General features: G+C 64.0%; 1 protein-coding gene across 3 annotated transcripts; it reads right to left on the reverse strand.

Annotated features, from left to right (window-relative positions):
* Positions 1-458: 458 nt before the first annotated feature.
* On the reverse strand, positions 459-18496 carry CTXN1 (cortexin 1). Of its 3 annotated transcripts, none has more exons than XM_066205785.1 (3): positions 18262-18496; positions 2626-2698; positions 459-2054 (listed from the first exon to the last, which is right to left on the reverse strand). In XM_066205785.1, exon 3 carries the CDS (start codon positions 1916-1918, stop codon positions 1664-1666), a length of 255 nt encoding a protein of 84 aa, XP_066061882.1. In that variant the 5' UTR covers positions 1919-2054; positions 2626-2698; positions 18262-18496; the 3' UTR covers positions 459-1663. The 3 variants fall into 3 exon arrangements, with proteins under 3 accessions (XP_066061882.1, XP_066061883.1, XP_066061881.1); XM_066205786.1 differs by lacking the exon at positions 18262-18496 and adding an exon at positions 6284-6489; XM_066205784.1 differs by lacking the exon at positions 18262-18496 and adding an exon at positions 4929-5062.
* Positions 18497-19607: the final 1111 nt, after the last annotated feature.

The following is a 19607-nucleotide window of genomic DNA, read 5'->3' on the forward strand; positions in this document are numbered from 1 at the left end:
CAGGGACAGCACCGGGAGCGGGGACAGGACCGGGAGCGGGGACAGCACCGGGAGAGAGTGGGGACAGAACCCGAACCGGGGACAGGACCGGGACCGGGGACAGAACTCGGACCGGGGACAGGACCGGGACCGGGGACAGGACAGGGAGAGAGCGGGGACATCACCGGGAGCGGGGACGGAACCGGGAGGGAGACACAGGAGCTCGGACAGCTGGAAAACGTCCCTGGAGCATCCCCCGTGCGGGATTTGTGCGGGACCGTGCTGGGACAGGCTAGGCCGGGCGGGGTCCCCGTGTCCTGCTGGTCACTCCTGGCCGTGACCCCTCGCGTTTCCTCCTCGTCCTCGTCCTCGTCCTCCCGGTGGGAGCAGGGGCGCGGGAGAGCCGGGGCAGCCCGCAGCGCTCGGGGCGGGGCCGGTTCCCCCCCCGGGGCGCGGCAAGGAGCGGAGCAGGAGCGGGCTGGGGTCGGCACGGTGCGGCTTTATTTCCACGGGCTCAAATCCCTCCGAACAAACCCTCCCGCCGCCCTCCGCGGCCCCTGGGAGCCCTGCGGCCACCCGCAGCTCCCCGGCTCGCCCCTCGGCCGCCGCCGGAGCCCGCCCAGAGCCGGGGAAGGGCCCTGGACACCCCCGGACATGGGGATCCCACCCAGCAGGGACTGGGAGCACTGGGATCCCCCCAGCAGGGACTGGGAGCACTGGGATCCCACCCAGCAGGGTCTGGGAGAACTGGGATCCCCCCAACAGGGACTGGGAGAACTGGGATCCCCCCAGCAGGGACTGGGAGAACTGGGATCCCATCCAGCAGGGACTGGGAGAACCGGGATCCCACCAGCAGGGACTGGGAGCACTGGGATCCCACCCAGCAGGGTCTGGGAGAACTGGGATCCCCCCAACAGGGACTGGGAGAACTGGGATCCCCCCAACAGGGACTGGGAGCGCTGGGAGCTGCCCGAGGAGCCTCTCACAAGGGTTTTTTGGGCCCCTGGATCCCCCGTGGTGTCCCCAGGGGTCTCAGGACTGTCCCTGGCTCAGCCCGGTGTCACCAGCGGGGCAGGGCCAGGGGTGAGGGGACAGGCTGGAGGCCGAGGGGCGACCGCACACGGGGGGTGGGGGGGTCTTCGCTCCTTTTTGGGGAGCCGGGGACGGGCGCAGAGCAGGAACAAAGCCAGCACTCGGCTCCGGTGCCGAGGAACCCCAGACGGACAGAGCTCAGCTACAGGACACACACACACACACTCACTGGAGCACGGGCAGCACTCCCGGGGGGCGCGGGGGGGCTCGGGAGGGGCCGGGGGTCAAAGCTCGGGCCTGGCACCGGGCAGAGCCCGGCCCAGGGGCCCCGCGGGCCGAGGGCAGGTCCCGCCATGCCCCGTCCCGGCCCCTCCGCGCTGCCCCGGGGTGGGGGGACACGGGGTGGGGACAGCGGGGAGCCCCAGCCCTGCCCGGCGTCCCCCCCGCGGGCCGCCCAGAGAACTGAGAAGTGCTTAGAAAAGAGAGAGAGAAACGCCTAGAAAACCTCCCGCGGGGGGCAGAGAGCGGCCCCGCTCTGCCCGGAGCATCCCCGCGGGCTGACACCGGCGGCGGACGGGAGCCCGGGGCCGGGGGCCGTACCGGGGCCGGTACCGGGAGGCTCCCGGAGCTCGGGCTCGCCCCGGGGCCGCCCTCACACCAGCGCGTAGTCGAACTGGCCCCGCTCCAAGCCCTCCTTGTGGTCCGTCCAGGAGGAGGCGGGCATGCGGCTGTAGGGGTCCAGCAGGATGCGGAAGCAGCGCACCATCAGCATCACCAAGAACACCAGGAGGAAGATGACGAAGGCGAAGACGGTTTTCTGCTCGGCGTCCATGCCCGCGGCGCCGGCGGGGTGCTCCACCAGGGACGGGGAGAGCAGTTCATAATCCATGGTGGACGCATCATTCATGGCAGAGGCCGGCGGCTCCAGGCCAGGGAGAGCTCGGGTGCCCCAACTTCAGCCTCCGGCTGCGCCCAGGAGCCGGGAAAAGCGCCTATTCCATGGGCAAAGCCTCGGGATCGGCTCCCGGCCGAGCCCAGAGCTCCTGGAGGGGAAAACAGCGGCGCTGAGGGAAGATGGAATTGGATACCGAGGGAGGGAGAATCGGCCGCGGGGAAAGCAGAGATGGCGAGGGAGGAGGGAATTGGGTGTGGGGGAAGACGAGATGGTGAGGGAGGAGGGACTGGACGTGGAAAAAACCAGATGGTGAAGGAGAAGGATCTGGATGTGGGGAAGGCAGAGACGGCTGGGGAGGAGGGACCGGCCGCGGGATGCAGCAACAGGCGCAGGGAAGGGTCACATGGAATTCTGGATTTTCTGGCAAGCTCGGGAGGATGATGAGGGCACAAGGCAGGGGCGGGTGGGCAGCACCAGGCGCTGGTGCAGAGGCTGCTCCTCTGCCCAAAACTCCCCAGCAAGGCCTGGAGATGCCCGAGGTGGTGATGAGGGACCCTTTGGAAGGCCAAATCCCAGGAAATGCCCACCGAAAAGGAGCTGAGGGGGCAGAGGGGCTGCTCGTGGCTCATCCCTGCTGGGTGGGGATCGGCTCCAGCCGCCGCCGCCGCTGCTTCCCGCGGGGTTTGGGGCCGATTCCCGAGGGAAACGGGGACACCCACCTGGAGCGGGGCCAGGCTGAGCCCGCAGAGCGCCGTCACCGAGGGAGCCTCGCCGGGGTCCGTCTGTCCGCGGCTTTGGGAGGGACAGAGAGAACAGGGACAGGGTTAACGGGGCACTGGGCGCTGCGGGGAGCGCGGCAGAACATCCCGGGGCGCCGCCGGAATTCCCAGCGGCTCTGGGGAGATCAGCCAGGAGAAAGCCACCCCAACGTCCCTGGAATATTCACACAAATACCCATGGAATATCCACCCCAATATCCTGGAATATCCACACAAATGCCCCTGGAATATCCACCCCAATGGCCCTGCAATATCCACACAAATGCTCCTGGAATATCCACACCAACATTCCTGGGAGAACATCCATGACAACCTCCCTGGGAAAACATCCACGTCATCCTCCCTGGGAGAACATTGACACCACCCCCTCAGGAGAGCATCCACACCATCTTCCTCCCCGGAATAATCCACACCAATATCCCTGGAATATCCACACCAGCATCCCTGGAATAATCCACACCAACATCCCCTTGCAGCATCCTGGAGCCCAAATTCAGGCTCCAGAAAATCCAGTTTCCTGGAAAAACACCCAGAATTCCCCTGGGAGAGCTCAGGAGCATGCCCTGCCCTCCCTGGCAGTGATATCCAATATCCAATATTCAATATCCAATATATAAATTCAGTATCCAGTATCCAACCTCCAATATTCAATATCCAATATCCAATATTCAATATTCAATATCCAATATCTAATATCCACTATCCAATATCCAATACCCAATATCCTGTATTACACATCCATAAAAATTGTGTGTATTAATTATTTATATTACATAATCTTTATCCTGGAACATTCACCACAAAGGATTTATTCCCTTTCGGGATGTGTCGCCTTTTCATCTCAGTGGGAAGAACCAGAGCAGGTTCTGTGGCTGCTCCGATCCCTGGAAATGTCCAAGGCCGGGCTGGAGCACCCTGGGGTGGAGGAATTGGATGGAACTGGGTGGAATTTTGGGTGGAATTGGGTAGAACTGGACGATCTTTGAGGCCCTTCCATCCCAACCCTTTCCATAACTCCGTGCTCTTGGATTTCCTGGGAATCTGCAGCCGAGCCCCATCCCCGGCTCAGGCCCCTCCAAGGAGGCTGCTGTTATTTCAGGAACAGTTGATGGAGTTTTATTAAGATTTTATTCCTGTTCCCTTAGTAACTCAAAAGACACGAGCGAGGAAATTGCTTAATAGGGACGGAGCTCACAAAGGAACACGATCACTGTCAACAATTCCGGGAGGCTGCGCCCAGGTTTTTTCTGGGAACGAGGCACGAATTAAATGTTAATTTGGGAACGGCAGATACCTAATGAGATGCTTGTTTAGAACAAAGGAGGGAGTCAGCACAGAGCAGGCAGGAGCCGGGGTTGGGGTGGGGGGCACCATTGGGGTTTGAGGATGGAGGGCAGGATCCAGGTGGGATGGAGGGCAGGATCTGGGTTTGGGGTGGAGGGCAGGATCCAGGTGGGATGGGGGGCAGGATCTGGGTTTGGGGTGGAGGGCAGGATCTGGGTTTGGGGTGGAGGGCAGGATCTGGGTTTGGGGTGCGGGGCAGGATCTGGATTTGGGGTGGAGAGCAGGATCCGGGTTTGGGGTGGAGGGCAGGATCCAGGTGGGATGGGGGGCAGGATTCGGGTTTGGGGTGGAGAGCTGGATCCAGATTTGGGGTGGGGAGCAAGATCTGGGTTTGGGGTGCGGGACAGGATCCAGGTGGGATGGGGGGCAGGATTCAGGTTTGGAATGGAGGGCAGGATCCAGTTTTGGGGTGGAGGGCAGGATCTGGGTTTGGGGTGTGGGGCAGGATCTGGGTTTGGGATGGAGGGCAGGATCCAGGTGGGATGGGGGGCAGGATCCAGTTTTGGGATGGAGGGCAGGATTCGGGTTTGGGGTGGAGGGCAGGATTTGGGTTTGGGGTGCAAAGACCTTAAAGCCCATCCAAAGCCAAGCCCGACACCTTCCCCTGTCCCAGGCTGCTCCAAGCCCCGGCCTTGGGCACCTCCAGGGATCCAGGGGCAGCCTCAGCTCCTCTGGGAATTCCATCCCAGCCCCTGCCCACCCTCATCCTAAAAAATTCTTCCCTCGTTTCCACCCTGAATCTCCCCTTGTCCCTTAAAACCATCCCCCCACCCTCATCTTGCTCATAAGGGAAGAACAGGAACATCTCCCCGGAGTGGGTTTTTTCCATGATTTTTGGTGCCTGAACTCCTCACAGGTGGGGCAAGGCTCCGTGGGGGTCCCTCCCTCCTTCCCTTCACCTCCACAGCAGGGTCCTGGTGTCCCAGATGTGTCCCAGATGTGTCCCAGATGTGGCCCAGCCGTGCCCAGCCGTGCCCAGCAGGACAGAGGCAGCTCCGTGCCCCTCCGGCGCTCCCCCCGGAGCTCCTGGAATCCCCGCAGTCACACTTTTGCCTTTTTCAGTCAATGCTGCTGCTGATCCAAGGCCTGGCAGCCTCTGGAGCACATCCAGGGGCTCCTGAACTTCCAACGGGATCCAAGCCCGGAGCACGGAGCTGCCCCGAGCCCCCGGAGGTTTGTGCCCCAGCCAAAGCTCCTGGGGAGCACAGGGCTCTTCCCACCGGGGTTTGGGGGCAGGCAGGGCTGGGATAATCCCGATTTTCCTCTCTCCCTTTTGCTGTGCATCCCAAAGATGTTTTATCCCTGGAAATCTGCTCCTGCTGCTCCTCTGTCCTGCCCCAGCAGGGATCAAAGTGTTCCCCATGTCAGGAATCTGATCCTTTGGGATCCACCGGGATCCACCTCCCCTTTCCCTGCGTCCCTTTTATTCCCTGCCAGGGTCAGATCCTTTTCCCCGCTGCCATTTCCACATTTTCCGTGCCCAGGGGGATGCTGAGCCCCCCCTCCACCTCCAGCCTGCCTCTTCCCGAACCTCCAGTGGATCCAACCCAGCCTGGAGAACCAGGAAAAGCCAGGACCAGGCGGTGGATCCCTTCCCAAGGATCCAGCGGGATCCCGGGGCTCCCCCCCAGCCCTGTGGGATGGACAAAGAGATCCAAGAGAGATCCTGCCCCGGGTCTGGGCCGTGCCCGGGGAGGATCCTGAGCCTGGTCAGGATTCCTCGGATGTCTGGGATCCCCCCACACTCCCAGCCCAGCTCCCGGGATCTCCCCCAGCTCGGGGCAGTTTCCTGCTGGCCCAGGAATAACGGGAATAATGCGGATAACGGGAAGGGCTCCGGCGCCTCTCCCAAGCCCTGCAGATGCCGGGGGTGGAATTCCCAGGCTGGAATCCTGCCTGGACCCAGCGCTGCGCGGGAGACGGACCCCGGATCCAGGCGGATCCCAGCCCCGCGGCGTCCCCCGCCACGTCCCATCCCCGTCGGGAGGGTCGGGAGCAGCCCAGGGCAGGCTCAGCCCAGCCGGGATGGATTCCCCCAAATCCGCGGCTCTGAGACCCCTGAACCCGCCGGGACCCTTCTCCCAGCGCCATCCGAGCCCCGGGAAAGGCCGTGCCCACCCCAATCCCGGCCTCCTGCCCTCTGCCCGCAGCCCGGACGGCGGCGCTGGGGCATTGCCTGGCCGGGCGGGGCCGCGGGTCCCCGGGCGGGATGCCCCGCCGCCGGCGCGGGCTCGGCTGGCTCGGGGTGCGGTACCTGCGAGCCCCGGTCTCCCGGCTCCGTCCCCGGCCATCCCGGAGCTCCCGGGGACGCGGCGGCCGCTCGCTGCCGCCCGGGCGGGTTCCTATGGCGATGCGGAATCGATTAGAATAAAAAAGGTGGAGCGCAGCAATTGGAGCCGGGAGAAGTTTCCTGAGGCGCCTGCCTGGGAAAAGGCGGATCGTGGGAGGGTGCTCGGGGCTGAGCTGAGCCCCCCGGGCCCGCTCCTCATCCCTGGGCTCCCAAAAACCCCCTCTGACCCCTGGGGAGCTCCTGTGCTCCCCAAAAACCGCCTCTGATCCCAGGGGAGCTCCTGTGCTCCCCAAAAACCCCCTCTGATCCCTGGGGAGCTCTTGTGTTCCCCAAAAACCGCCTCTGATCCCTGGGGAGCTCCTGTGCTCCCCAAAAACCCCCTCTGATCCCTGGGGAGCTCCTGTGCTCCCCAAAAACCCCCTCTGATCCCAGGGGAGCTCCTGTGCTCCCCAAAAACCCCCTCTGATCCCTGGGGAGCTCCTGTGCTCCCCAAAAAACCCCCTCTGATCCCTGGGGAGCTCTTGTGCTCCCCAAAAACCCCCTCTGATCCCCTGGGGAGCTCCTGCACCCCAAAAACCTCCCTGCTGATCCCTGGGGAGCTCCCGGATCCCAAAAACCTCCCCACGGATCCCAGGGGAGCTCCTGGATCCCAAAAACCTCCCCGCTGATCCCTGGGGAGCTCCTGGATCCCAAAAACCTCCCCGCTGATCCCTGGGGAGCTCCTGAACCCCTGTGCTCCCCAAATGATCCTTGGGAAGCTCCTTCCCACCCCAGGACCTGCAGGGATGCAGCCTTTTTTGGGATGCAAAGTGCTGCACCTGCCGTGCCTCTTTCCCACAGGAAAATTTCCTTGGGAATATTTGGAAGCAGCCCCATGTTTTCCCGCTGTGCCCGGCTCGGTTCTGCTGGAATTGGGGTTTCTGGGAGGCGCTCACGGGGAGTTTTCCACGCTCCAGCAGTGCAGGGAACGCTCGGTGCCCGGGGCGGCCTCAGCAGGGGCAAATTGAAATTGTTTTGTTCGTCCTCGGGCCCTGGCAGGGCTGGGAGGGCATGGATGAACAATTCCTGAAGGTCTCCTTCCCACCTGCTCCTGGAGGAACCACGGCAGCTTATGTGGCTGCCCTGGCAGGTCCCACAGTCCCTCTGGAGAAATCCAGGCCCTGTCCCCAGATCCCAAATGTGGGCAGGGGTGCCTCAATGCCTCTTCCTCCATCCCTCCATCCATGGATCTATCCATCCCTCCATCCCTCCATCCATCCCTCCATCCATCCATCCATGGATCCATCCCTCCATCCATCCATCCATCCATCCATCCCTCCATCCATCCATCCATCCATCCATCCATCCATCCATCCATCATCCCTCCATCCATCCATCCTCCATCCATCCATCCATCCCTCCATCCATCCATCCTCCATCCATCCATCCCTCCATCCATCCCTCCATCCATCCATCATCCATCCATCCATCCATCCTCCATCCATCCATCCATCCCTCCATCCATCCCATCCTTCCTTCCATCCATCCCTCCATCCATCCATCCATCCATCCATCCATCCATCCTCCATCCATCCATCCCTCCATCCATCCATCCATCTGTCCTCCATCCATCCATCCATCCTCCATCCATCCATCATCCATCCATCCATCCATCCTCCATCCATCCATCCATCCCTCCATCCATCCATCCTCCATCCATCCATCCCTCCATCCATCCATCCTCCATCCATCCGTCCTCCATCCCTCCTGGATGAGCCTTGGAGCCCCCTGGGACAGTGGGAGGTGCCCGCGGGATGGGACTGGATGGGATTTAAGTTCCCTTCCAACCCAAACCATCCTGGCTTTTTTTTTTTTTTTTTTTTTTTTTTTACCTTTAATTCAAGTTTAATTCCAAGACTTTTGTCCCAAACTTCCCCGGCCTGTCCCGGAGCCTCGGTGAAGAGCCCCAGCCTGCGGGAATTGCTGTGTGGAATTTCCCACTCCGCCCTCTCTCCTTGGAAGGGTTTCAGAGCTGGAGGAGATCCTTGTGCCGAGCAGTTTTTTCCTCTTACAGCACAAAAATCTGGATGGTCCTGGGGGACCTGGGGACGGAGGTGCCCTGAGGCACAGGGATGGCTCTGGCGCTCAGGAATATCCATCCCAGCCCTGCCTCAGAGCCGGGATTTGGAGCTGCAGCCCCAGGGGGATCGGGGGATGCTGAAGGAATTCCAGGTGGGGACAGGAAGGGCGCTGGTTCCTCCGGGGCAGTACAATTGTCTGCACTGTCCCCCCACTCAGTCCTGCACTCTGGGGAGAGGAAAATCCCAGTTTTCCTCCGCTCAGAACTCCCTTCCCCACGAAAAGCCATAAATCTCCGGCAGGATCTGAGCCCTTTTTTAGTGCTGACAAAGGGATCTGTGAGAGCTGCTCCGGGTACAGCCCTGTGGCACCGAGTGACTGTTCCTGCTTGGAGGACAATCCCACACTCGGCTGCTCCAGTTCCAGGCAAAAAAAAAAAAAAAAACAACCCAAAAAGCCCAAAAATACATTGCCCGTGGCTGGGGGAAAAACCGTTTGTGATTCCTGCGGGTTCCAGCCGTGGCAGGTTGGATTTAAGTGCCAATGGGAAGGAAAGAAACTCACCTTTGGATTTATCGGGAGCCTGGGCGGCTGCAGGAGGAGAAATCCCTGCCTGGAGAGGGTGGGCAGGCCTTGGAGCAGGCTGGGGTGCCGCTCCTGAGCGGGTGGAAAGCCGTGGGGAGGTGGCACTTGGGGACAGGGGTGGCCTTGGCAGCGCTGGGAATGGGTTGGGCTCCGTGGTCTGGGAGGGTTTATCCGGGTCTCATAATCCCGTGATTATTCCGAAGGGCAGGGGCAGCTCCCACTCCCTTCCAGGGCAGCACCCAGGGCTCATTCCCAGCATTTCCCTTTGTGCCCGGTGACACTGAGGGATTGTCCTGTCCTGTCCTGTCCTGTCCTTTCCAGGCTCCCCTGCTCAAGCAGAGAATTCCAGCTGGCTGCCCCTTCCCGAGCCAAGGCCGGCCCTGCGGAGCTCTCCGGGACAGGTGAGGGATGTTCCACACCTGAGCTGCTCCCTGGTTCCTGCCCTCCCTGCCCAGAATCCCGGCCCCAGCAGGATTCTCCCCTGAGGAGAGCAGGAATCCCGATCCTTTGGGTGCTCCAAAGAGGAAAAGAGGGAAAGGAAAGAGGAGCAGGAATTCCCGGGGAGCCCCGAGGTCACCCCAGACAGGAATGGGGAGCCAGGGGAATCCACAAGCGACTTCCCAACCAAATTCCCGCAGTTTTCCATCCAAACCAGCCCTTCCTGGTCGAGCCGGAGAGGTTTGTGACACCAAAACCAGGGCAGTGACAGCGGCAGTGACAGTTCTGGCTGGCTGTGCAGGGGACAGGCAGCTCTGGGGGCACGGTGACACCCCGGGAGAGCCACCCCAGGAGAGGCTTCGGCAGCTCCAGAGCCACAAACATTCCCTGATCCCGACGGACAGCAGGAGATTCCCAGTCCCTGTCCCCTCCTCCTGCTGTGGCCCGGTCACCCCCAGCCCCGCCCCAGGGCCCGGGGAGGGTTTTGATGCCAGCCCCGGTGACCCGGAGGGCCCGGGCCACAAACTGTGCTGGCACTTTCCCGTGGGACACGCTTTAATCCGCTCCACAACTCCCGAGGAGAACCTCTGGATAACCAGGAGCGTCCCAGGGGCCGCCTGCTCCTGAAAGGATTTGTCACCCTCCGTAAATCGCCGGGAGATTTATCCCTGCCAGCCCAAAAACTGCGCACAGAGTAATGGGATTTGTCCAAAGCCTTTAACAGGCTGCTCCCCTTGATTTAGAGGCTGTTGAAGTGTCTTGGTTTTCTTAGCACATTATTAATTCACATTCTGGCTCCGAGATGCCTCCGGAGCCGGCGACTTGGGAATGAGAGCAGGAGAGGGCGGCTGGAAGGGCTCAGGCAGCGAAAAAAGCCGCTCAGGGTAACTCCAGGCTGGGAGTGAGCAAAGGTTATCCGTGCCTGGAGTTCCTCGTGGAAGGGCCACGCTCAGCTCCAGAGCTCCCGGGGCTCTGCACACAACGATGGGAATTGTTCCCTGTCCCCAACTCTGGGAATTGCAATCCCATAGCTCCCAGGGCTCTGCACACAACGAAGGGAATTGTCCCGTCCCCAATTCTGGGAATTGCAATCCCAGAGCTCCCGGGGCTCCGTACACAACAATGGGAATTGTTCCCTGTCCCCAACTCTGGGAATTGCAATCCCAGAGCTCCCAGGGCTCTGCACACAAGGATGGGAATTGTTCCCTGTCCCCAACTCTGGGAATTGCAATCCCAGAGCTCCCGGGACTCTGCACACAAGGATGGGAATTGTTCCCTGTCCCCAACTCTGGGAATTGCAATCCCAGAGCTCCCAGGCTGGGCCGGCACTCCCTGAGGCTCTGGGAGATGTCAGCTGCAGCCCCGGGAGGGTTCCCAGCCTTCCCAGGGTCCCCGAACACTTCCAGGGGTGTTTCCCTCGGGGCGGGGTCTCTGGGCCCCGGGGGGGGGAAGTTCAGGATTTCCTCAGTGCCCCAAACCCTGGGGACACCCCAAAGCTCCCGGCCCAGGATCCACCCCTGGGATCCACACCTGGCCGAGGCTCAGCCCAGTGCCGCTCCCAGTCCATCCCAGTGCCGCTCCCAGTCCATCCCAGTGCCACACCCAGCCCATCCCAATGCCGCTCCCAGCCCATCCCAATGCCGCTCTCAGCCCATCTCAGTCCCCTCCCAGTCCATCCCAGTGCTGCTCCCAGTCCACCCCAGTGCCGCTCCCAGTCCATCCCAGTGCCACACCCAGCCCATCCCAGTGCCGCTCCCAGTCCATCCCAGTGCTGCTCCCAGGCCATCCCAGTGCCACACCCAGTCCATCCCAGTCCCCTCCCAGTCCATCCCAGTCCCCTGCTGTCCCTCCCCGGTGCTGTTCCCAGCCGGTGGCTCTGGGCTCGGTGGCCGGCTCAGGTTGCCATGGCACCGGGATGTCCCCGCGCTGCTCCGGCATCTCCACAAGGCTCCGGCTCCCCGATCCCGGCGGGGCTGTGGGGTGGGATCGCTGTGGGATCCCTGTGGGATTGCTGTGGGATCCCTGTGGGATCACTGTGGGATCACTGTGGGATCACTGTGGGGTCACTGTGCAATCCCTGTGGGATCCCTGTGGGATCGCTGTCCCTTCCCGCACTGGAGGGAATTTCCTCCTCCTGAAATCCCTGATCCATGTCCTCCATTTCCGCCATCCCCCGGGTTTATCTGGGAATCTGCTTCAGGGTCAGGGAGCTGCCCGGGGACATCCCAAACTCCCCCGGAATCCAAGGCCACGCGCGGTGGGAGACCCCGGGAGTGGGGCTCGAACCCCGGCGTTCCCCGCGTTCCGTGTTCATTCGCCTCCCCCCGGGTCTTAGGAGCCGTTAAACCCGGACGGGGCAGCGCGAGGCTTCCCTCAGCGCAGATCCAGGGAGAAGTTTACGGGAAAACCAGCCCGGAAAAACCAGGGAGGGCGTTTCTGCTGTGTGCAAACAACCCCAGAAATGCTGAGTAATTCCTGGAGCATGGGAAGCGATCATTACTTTTAATTACCAATTAAATGACTCGCTAATTTCTCGCATTCCAGCAGCAATGGAACCGCAAACAATGCCAGGCAAATCGGGTCTTTAGCATTTAATTACCGGGCTCTGCCATGAATTATTGAGCTAATGGGCAGAGACTCAGCCCCGGAGAACTGCGGCGCTGCAATTAAAGGGTTTTTAATGGTTCCCGGGCGGGAGCCGCTCTTTGGAGCCGCCCTCCACGTGCACCGACACCCGGAGCGGCGGGCGAGGATGGATTGTGTGGATTCCCCCGAATTCCCCCAAAATTCTCCGGGCTGGGGACACGCAGGAGCGGGATCATCAGCCACAACTGTGCTCCTCTCACGGAATTCCAGAATGGGGTGGACGGGATTTAAATCCCACCCAGGGCCGCCCCGGCCATGGCAGGGACACCTCCCGCTGTCCCAGGGTGTTCCAACCCGGCCTCGGACATTCCCGGGATGCAGGGGCAGCCCCAGCTGAGGAGGGAAAGCAAAGCCTGGCTGGACTCGGTCCGTGCCCTTCCCAGAGAACGACAAGTGTCCCGGCCTCTCTCCCTGGGGAGTGTTTTACCCTGGAGAACGTCCCTGCGTCCCTGATTCCCTCATTCCATCCCTTCTACCCATGGACCCCTGATTCCTTCTATCCATGGAACCCTCATTCCTTCTATCCATGGATCCCTGATTCCTTCCATCCCTGGATCCCTCATTCCTTCCCTCCCTCTATCCCTGCATCCCTGATTCCTTCCTTCCATCCCTGGGTCCCTGATTCCCTCATTCCTTCCATCCCTGGATTCCTGGATCCCTCCTTCCCCCATCCCTCCAGGTCCTGTGGGACCCGGCAGGAGCCCCGAGGAGCTGAGGGAGCACCAGCAGCACCCCCAGAGCGGAGCTGCTCCTCCTCCTCCTCCTCCTCCTCCTCCTCCTCCTCTCCCTCCTCCTCCTCCTCCTCCTCTTCCCCGCTGTGCCGGAGCCTCTCCCGTCACTGAGATGAGCTGATAAAATACAGATCGATGGCGGGCCAGGGCTCGGCTCCCGGAAATCGATGATGCCGTTCCCACGCCGCCAGCTCCCCGGGATTTGACCCACCCTGGGCAGGCTGCAGGGACGGGGGGATCCCGTTATCCCTTTCCTGCCTCCCTCAGGGAAGGGCCCGAGCAAAGCTGGCCGCGGTTCCCAGAACGTGGAGCAACCCGGGCAGGGAAAGGGTTTGGGAGGTGCTGGCGGATCAAAGGGGCCGCCCTGAGCTGGGGGAGGCCCCCCAGGCCCAGGGGTGTGCTGGGGCGGGCAGAGCTCTGGCATGGGCAGGGTTAGGGGAGCCAGGAATGGCCACAGAGCCGGCAGGCCTGGGTCCCGGCAGGTCCTGGATCCCGGCAGGTCCTGGATCGATCCCAGCTCTGCCCTGGATCCCGGCAGGTCCTGGATCGATCCCAGCTCTGCCCTGGATCCTGGCAGGTCCTGGATCCCAGCAGGGCCCTGGACTGATCCCAGCACTGCCCTGGATCCCAGCAATGCTCTGGATCCCAGCAGGGCCCTGGATCGATCCCAGCAGGTCCTGGATCCCAGCACTGCTCTGGATCGATCCCAGCTCTGCCCTGGATCCCGGCAGGGCCCCCTGGCCCATTCCCATCTCCCACCTCAGCCAAAGGCTCCTCCGTGGCTCCTCCAGGGCCGGGAACGGCTGGGCTGGGCTGGGCTGGGTGACACCCACGGGACAGAGCAGGAGGGGAAGGAGCATCCCCAGAACCAGATCCCAAATCCTCTCATCCCACTGCTGGAACCCTTCCTGCTCCCTGTGCCGGGCAGGGACAGACAGGGGGACAGACGGGGCTCAGCCTGGGGGGACAGACGGGAGGACAGGATTGTCCGTGCACAGCTGGAGCCCCCGCCCTGCCCGGGGGGATCCGTGTCCCCGCCGGCCCCTGCTCTGGGCTCCTGTGGCTCCGGTGCCAGGCTCCCCGCCTGTCCCTGCCTGTCCCCGCCCCGTGCCAGGACACTTTGTGCCGTCCCTGTGCCAGGCACTCTCCGTCAGGGCCTGGTTTGTCTCCCTGCCGTGCCCAGGGTGGGGGGAGATGTTCCTGGAAGCCCCTGGGCAGCCGCGGCGGGCGGCGGCTCCGCCTGGAATCCCGATCCAGGGACACCGGGATGTGTCTGCCCCCGGCCTGGCGCGGCCAGGGCAGGGCTGCGGGTCCCCTGGGGACAAGGTTCCCTCCCTGCTGTCCTCAGGGAATGCTCCTGATCCCCCTGTCCCGCACAGATCCGGAGAATTCCACGTGTTTATTCCAACCCTGCTCCCGGCAGCAGCTCCAGTTCCAGCTCCTGCCTTTCCCGGAGGAGCCTTGAGCCCATCCCACACACTCCTGAGCTGGGAAGAAGAGATCTGGAGCAGCTCCAAGGGATCCAGAGCAGCTGCCGGAGACCCTCGTGGCACGGCAGAGCCTCCCCCGGGCCTGCCCTTCCCGGGAAGTGCTCCGGCCCTGGAGCCCATCCCCATCCCCGCTGGAACTGCCCGAGCTGCCAACGCCCAGCAGAGACCCCCGGGAGTGTTGGATCCATCCAGGATCCCTCTTCTCATCCCCCGGGCCTCGGGAAGGTGGGACACGTGTCCCGTCCCCGTCAGGGCTCAGATCTGGATCCCGCCCCGGGCAGGGATGCAGGGATGAAAGGAGAGAGTTCCAAAACACCGGCCCTTGGAGCGGGGAAAAGGGAATTTGGCCGGCACGGCTCGCCCTTCCAGGCCTTAATCCCCTCGTTAGCACAGCCCGGCGCGATTAAAGACAAACTCCCGGCCCTGCAATGCAGAGGGGCTGCGGGAGATCCCGGGAATTCAGGCACCTTCCCAGCCCGGGCAGCTCCTTGGGGCTGATCCGAGGGTTTTCCAGCTGAATTCCATGAGCTGGGGAGCCCAGAGGATCCTCATCCCGCCGGGCTGGGCCGGGGGTGACCGCGGGGACAGGGGGGGTGGGATGGCAAAGCCACCTCCGCTCCCACGGGGACACCACAAAGGGAACTGTGGGGTCCTGGAATGGGCTGGGAGGGGTCAGGGACATCTCCCACTGTCCCGGGCTGCTCCAAGCCCTGGCCAGCCTGGCCTCCAGAGCCCATTCCAGGCTGGAGGAGGATCCAGCAGCTCCTGCCCTGCCCCTTTGGGGTTTGTTCCTCTCCACGGCCCCAGGCTGGGTCTCTCCTGTGGGCTCAGGGATCTCTGCTCCCTTCCCATGAGCTGGGGGATTCCCACAGAAGCCAAATGCGCTTCCAAAGAAAGGTTTGGATTCCAGAAATCCTTCCCGAAGGAGGTTCTGCCTCCTCGGCGTGGCTGGGATGCAGAGACCCGGCGGGCACCAAGCCCTGCCAGGACAGGAAACCACACGGGGGCTTGGGAGGGTGTTAAAATCCCTGGATACACCTGGGCTGCCGGGCCCTGGGAGCTCCCCAGGCTCCAGGTCTGCACCTCAGCCCCGTCCCAGCAGCATCCTGCCCCTCCCGCCCCTCAGAATCCTTCAGCCAGGCCTGGTGGGTTCCTGCCTCGGCATTCCCGGGGGTGCTCCAGGGTGGTTTTCCAGGCAGACCTCGGGAAGGCAGGTCCCAGCAGCCAGGCACGGCTGGGATCAACAATCCCAGACCCACCCCAGGTCCCTCTGTGGGTCCCCACAGCTCCTCCCTGCCGGTTCCAGCTCCTTCTTCCAGAAACAAACTCCAGCTCCCACCTAAATCCCGGTTTTCCATCCCTGGCCCCGCGGCCCATCCCGCATTTCCCTCCCCAGCCGCGGTTATCCTTTAATCCCGGCTCTGCCGCCCCGCCCCGGGCTGCAGCCGCAGCCTAAAGGCCCTGAAGTTCCCCTTCAGGGAGCCTCGGATCCATCAATTTGACTTTGTCGGGAAAACGTCGGGAGCCAGAGCAGCTCCAGGCGCCTGCCAGCCCCGGCGGCGCTTCCCTCCCTCCATCCCTCCCTCCCCGGGAGCAGCTGCTGCTGCCAGAGCACGGCTCGGGATTTGCAGGATTTACTGGCGCTTGGCAATTCCAGAGAGTTCAGAGCCACCAGCCCGAGGGTGTCACCCGCTGCTGTCACCCGTTTCTGTCCCCGCTGCTGCTGTCGCCGTGTCGGGGGAGGCGCGGAGCTGCTCCGAGCTCCGGCTTTTCCCGCAGCCGCCCACGGCCCTGCTGCTGCTCCAGCCCCGGCCCGGCCTGGGCACGGCGCTCTCCGTCCCGCTGAGCCCCGGGAACGCTGCCCCGGGCCCGGGAGCAGCGAGCAGATTTCCCCGGCAGCGGGAGAGCAGCCAGGGCAGCGGCACCCGCCCGGCCGGGGCCACCTGCAACAGGTGCGCGGAGGCCTGGGGACAGCAGGAGCTGCGGGGGGCGGCCTGGGGCTGGCCCAGCTCGTGGCATCGGGGAGTTGTTTGTGTCGGAAAAGCCCCCGCGAGGTGATCGAGCCCCTTCTCAGCCCTGCACAGGCCACCAGCGACCCTGTCCCCGAGTGTCACCGGGACGCGGCGTAGAATCCCTGCGGGGATGGGGATGGGGACACCCCAGTGTCACTGCCTGAACACCTTTTCTGCGGAGAAATTCTCTCAAAATCCAACCCAAACCCGCCTGGCCCGGCCCGAAGCCCTGTCCTGGTGTCCCAAGGATCCTTCCCGGGGGTTTGCCCCTCGGGGGTTTCACCCACGCCGCTCCCGGCAGTTCTCGGGGGTGATCCCAGCCTCTGTCCCTTCACTTCCAGCAGAGGGGAGAGACCCCAAACCCATTCCCGGCAGCCCCCCAGGGGTGCTCGGGGTAAACCAGAGCCTCAGCCAGAGGTCTGGGCACTGCCAGGAGCGGCTGGGGCTGTGCTGGGCTGTGCTGGGCTGTGCTGGGCTGTGCTGGGCTGTGCTGGGGCTGTACTGGGCTGTGCGGGGCTGTACTGGGCTGTGCTGGGCTGTGCTGAGCTGTGCTGGGCTGTGCTGGGGCTGTACTGGGGCCGTGCTGGGCTGTGCTGGGGCCATGCTGGGCTGTGCTGGGCTGTGCGGGGCTGTACTGGGGCTGTACTGGGCTGTGCTGGTGCTGTACGGGGCTGTACTGGGGCTGTGCTGGGGCTGTACGGGGCTGTACTGGGCTGTACTGGGCCATACTGGGGCTGTACTGGGCTGTGCTGGGCTGTGCTGGGCTGTGCTGGGCCGTGCTGGGCTGTGCTGGGCTGTGCTGGGGCTGTGCTGGGCTGTACTGGGCTGTACTGGGGCTGTGCTGGGCTGTACTGGGCTGTGCTGGGCTGTACGGGGCTGTACTGGGGCCGCACTGGGGCTGTACTGGGCCATACTGGGCCGTGCTGGGTCGTGCTGGGGCCATACTGGGGCCGTCCTGGGGCTGTGCTGCCGGGGCACCCAGACAGATCCTGCTCCCACCGCGTCCCTTCTCCAGGAAAACCTTTCCCGGCCCTGCCCGGGCACCCCCGGGGCGGCAGCGGCGTCACCTCGCGGGCTCCGGGACGTTCCCGCCGGGAACGCGGCCGGGAGGAGGCAGAGCCCCCCGGAGGAGGGGATGGAGGTCCCGGGGAGCCCCAAACCGGCCCCAACCCCACAGCCGGCCCTGCCGGAGCTTCATCGCGCGTTCGACACGAGGCTCTGCAGCAAAACCGAGCCCGGGGTCCCCGAATTCCCCGAGCCCCGGGCAGGGCCCCCACGGCTCCTCCCGAGGGGCAGCTCCGGGGCTCGGCGCTTTGTCCCGGGGTTCTGCGGGATCCCCCCGGCTCCAGAGGCTCCTTTTCATCCCAAAGTTTCCCGCAGCCGCCCTCCCCCGTCCGCCAGACCCGCGCTGGGCACCCCCAAAGCCCCTCAGCTCCGGGGGGGCCGCGGCGGCCGCGCCTTTGCTCCCCGCCAGCAGAACCCCCCAGCCAGCCGCTTTGCAGCAGCTGCGGGGATTCCTTGTTTTCCACTCCTTCTTCCCCAAAACGCCCATCCCGGATTTTATCCAGCGGCGATAATTCTTCCAAAATTCCTCTTTTTTTTTTTTTCCCCTCTCTCCCCGACCCCACCCCAGGCTGTCACAGACAGACCCCGGGCGCGCCCCGACCCCGGGGATACCGCGGCTCTCCGGAGCCCCCAGCCCCGCAGGGAGCCCGCCCAGGGCCGGGGGCAGCGGGCACCGGGATCGGCACGGGGATCGGCACCGGGAGCAGCACAGGGATCGGCACCGGGAGCGGCACAAGGATCGGGATCGGCACCGGGAGCGGGATCGGCACCGGCAGCGGAGTCCCCGCGCATCCCGCACCGGCCCTGCGGAGCCGCGGGCGGGCGGTGCCCGGTGCAGCCCCCGGGGCTCCGCCACCAAAAACTTTCCCGGTTCCCCCCCTCCCGCTCCCCCCCACCGCCGGTTCCTCCCCGCTCACCTGCGCTCCGGGCGGCGGGCGGGGGCCGCGCCCGCCCCGCCGCTCCCCGAGCCCATCCGGACCGGCGCCGCTCCCGGTCCCGCCGCCGTTCCCGGCCGCTCCACGGCGCAGCCTTCCCGGCCGGGGGAGCGGAGCGGAGCCGCCGCCGGCGCTTGCGGGGCCGGGGTTTGAATTCCTCCGAGCGGCCCTGATTGGGCTGCGGAACGCGGGGGGAGCCGCGGCCGGGGGGGGCGGAGGGAGGGTCCGGGCTGGGGAGGGAGGGAGGGAGAGAGGGAGGGCCGGGGGTGTGAAGGGAGGGACGCGCGGGGATGCGGAGGGCGCGGAGGGATGCGGGGGATGTGAGGGATGGAGGATGCGGGAGATGGAGGATGCGGGGGTGTGGTACCCGGTGTGGGGGGGGAGGAGGAGGAGGAGGAGGAGGGAGGGAGGGGGTGGGAAGGCTGCGGGGGGATGGGATGGGGGGAGGGATGCGGAAAGGTGTGCGGGGTGTGGGGCCGGGGGGGTGCGGGGGGAGGCGGAACCCTTGGAGGCGGATTTTAAGGATGTGGTAACCCGGGGATACAGGTGGAGTGGGGGGATGCAGGGGATGCCTTGGAGGGATTTCAGGGATGCGGTACCCTGGGGGGGATTTTAGGGGTGTGGTACCCTGGGGGGGGGTTCAGGGATGTGTTACCCCGGGGGGATGCAGAGGTCCTGTCCCCTGGGGGGATTTTAGGGATGTTGTACCCTGGGGGAATTTTAGGGATGTCAGGAATGGATCCTGGGGGGATTTTAGGGTTGTGGTTCCGTGGGGCTGCAGGGGCTCTCCTGTCCTGGGGAGGGGATTCTGTGGAATGTGGGGACACCCGGGGAGGTGACACACAGGGGACGGGGGGCTGCAGTGGGTGTGGTCCTGCAGGAGGACCCCGGGGATGCAGGGATGGGCAGAGCCAAGGCAATGTTGTGAAAATATGGATTGGGGGGTCAAGGTGGCTGAGGGGCATCCACGGGGGTGGCCCTGGGGGTGTGGGGGACAGGAGGGGCCGTGGGGGTGCCGGGAAGGGGACACAGCCTTGGGGCAGCCCCGTGCTGGGACAGGCAGGAGGGATCCAGGCCTCACAAGGGATTTTTTGGGGTTTTTTTGGTCAAGATCCTTTCCAAACGCCAGCTTGGAATTCCAGCAGTGCTGCTGCTTGTGATCAGATCATTCCCAATCTGCTCATCCCACCCTGCTCATTCCCACCTTGCTCATTCCCAATCTGCTCATCCCAGTCCTGCCGAGGATCTCTGGGATGCTCCCGGGGCCAGCAGGGACAGGACCCTGCGCTGATGGAGCTGCTGCTCCCCCGCAGCCAGGAGCTCCCAGC

Source organism: Chamaea fasciata, unplaced genomic scaffold (assembly GCF_029207755.1).
Source record: "Chamaea fasciata isolate MVZ Bird 193981 ecotype frontalis unplaced genomic scaffold, bChaFas1.0.hap1 SCAF_28, whole genome shotgun sequence".
In the NCBI taxonomy this organism is placed as follows: Eukaryota; Metazoa; Chordata; class Aves; order Passeriformes; family Sylviidae; genus Chamaea; species Chamaea fasciata.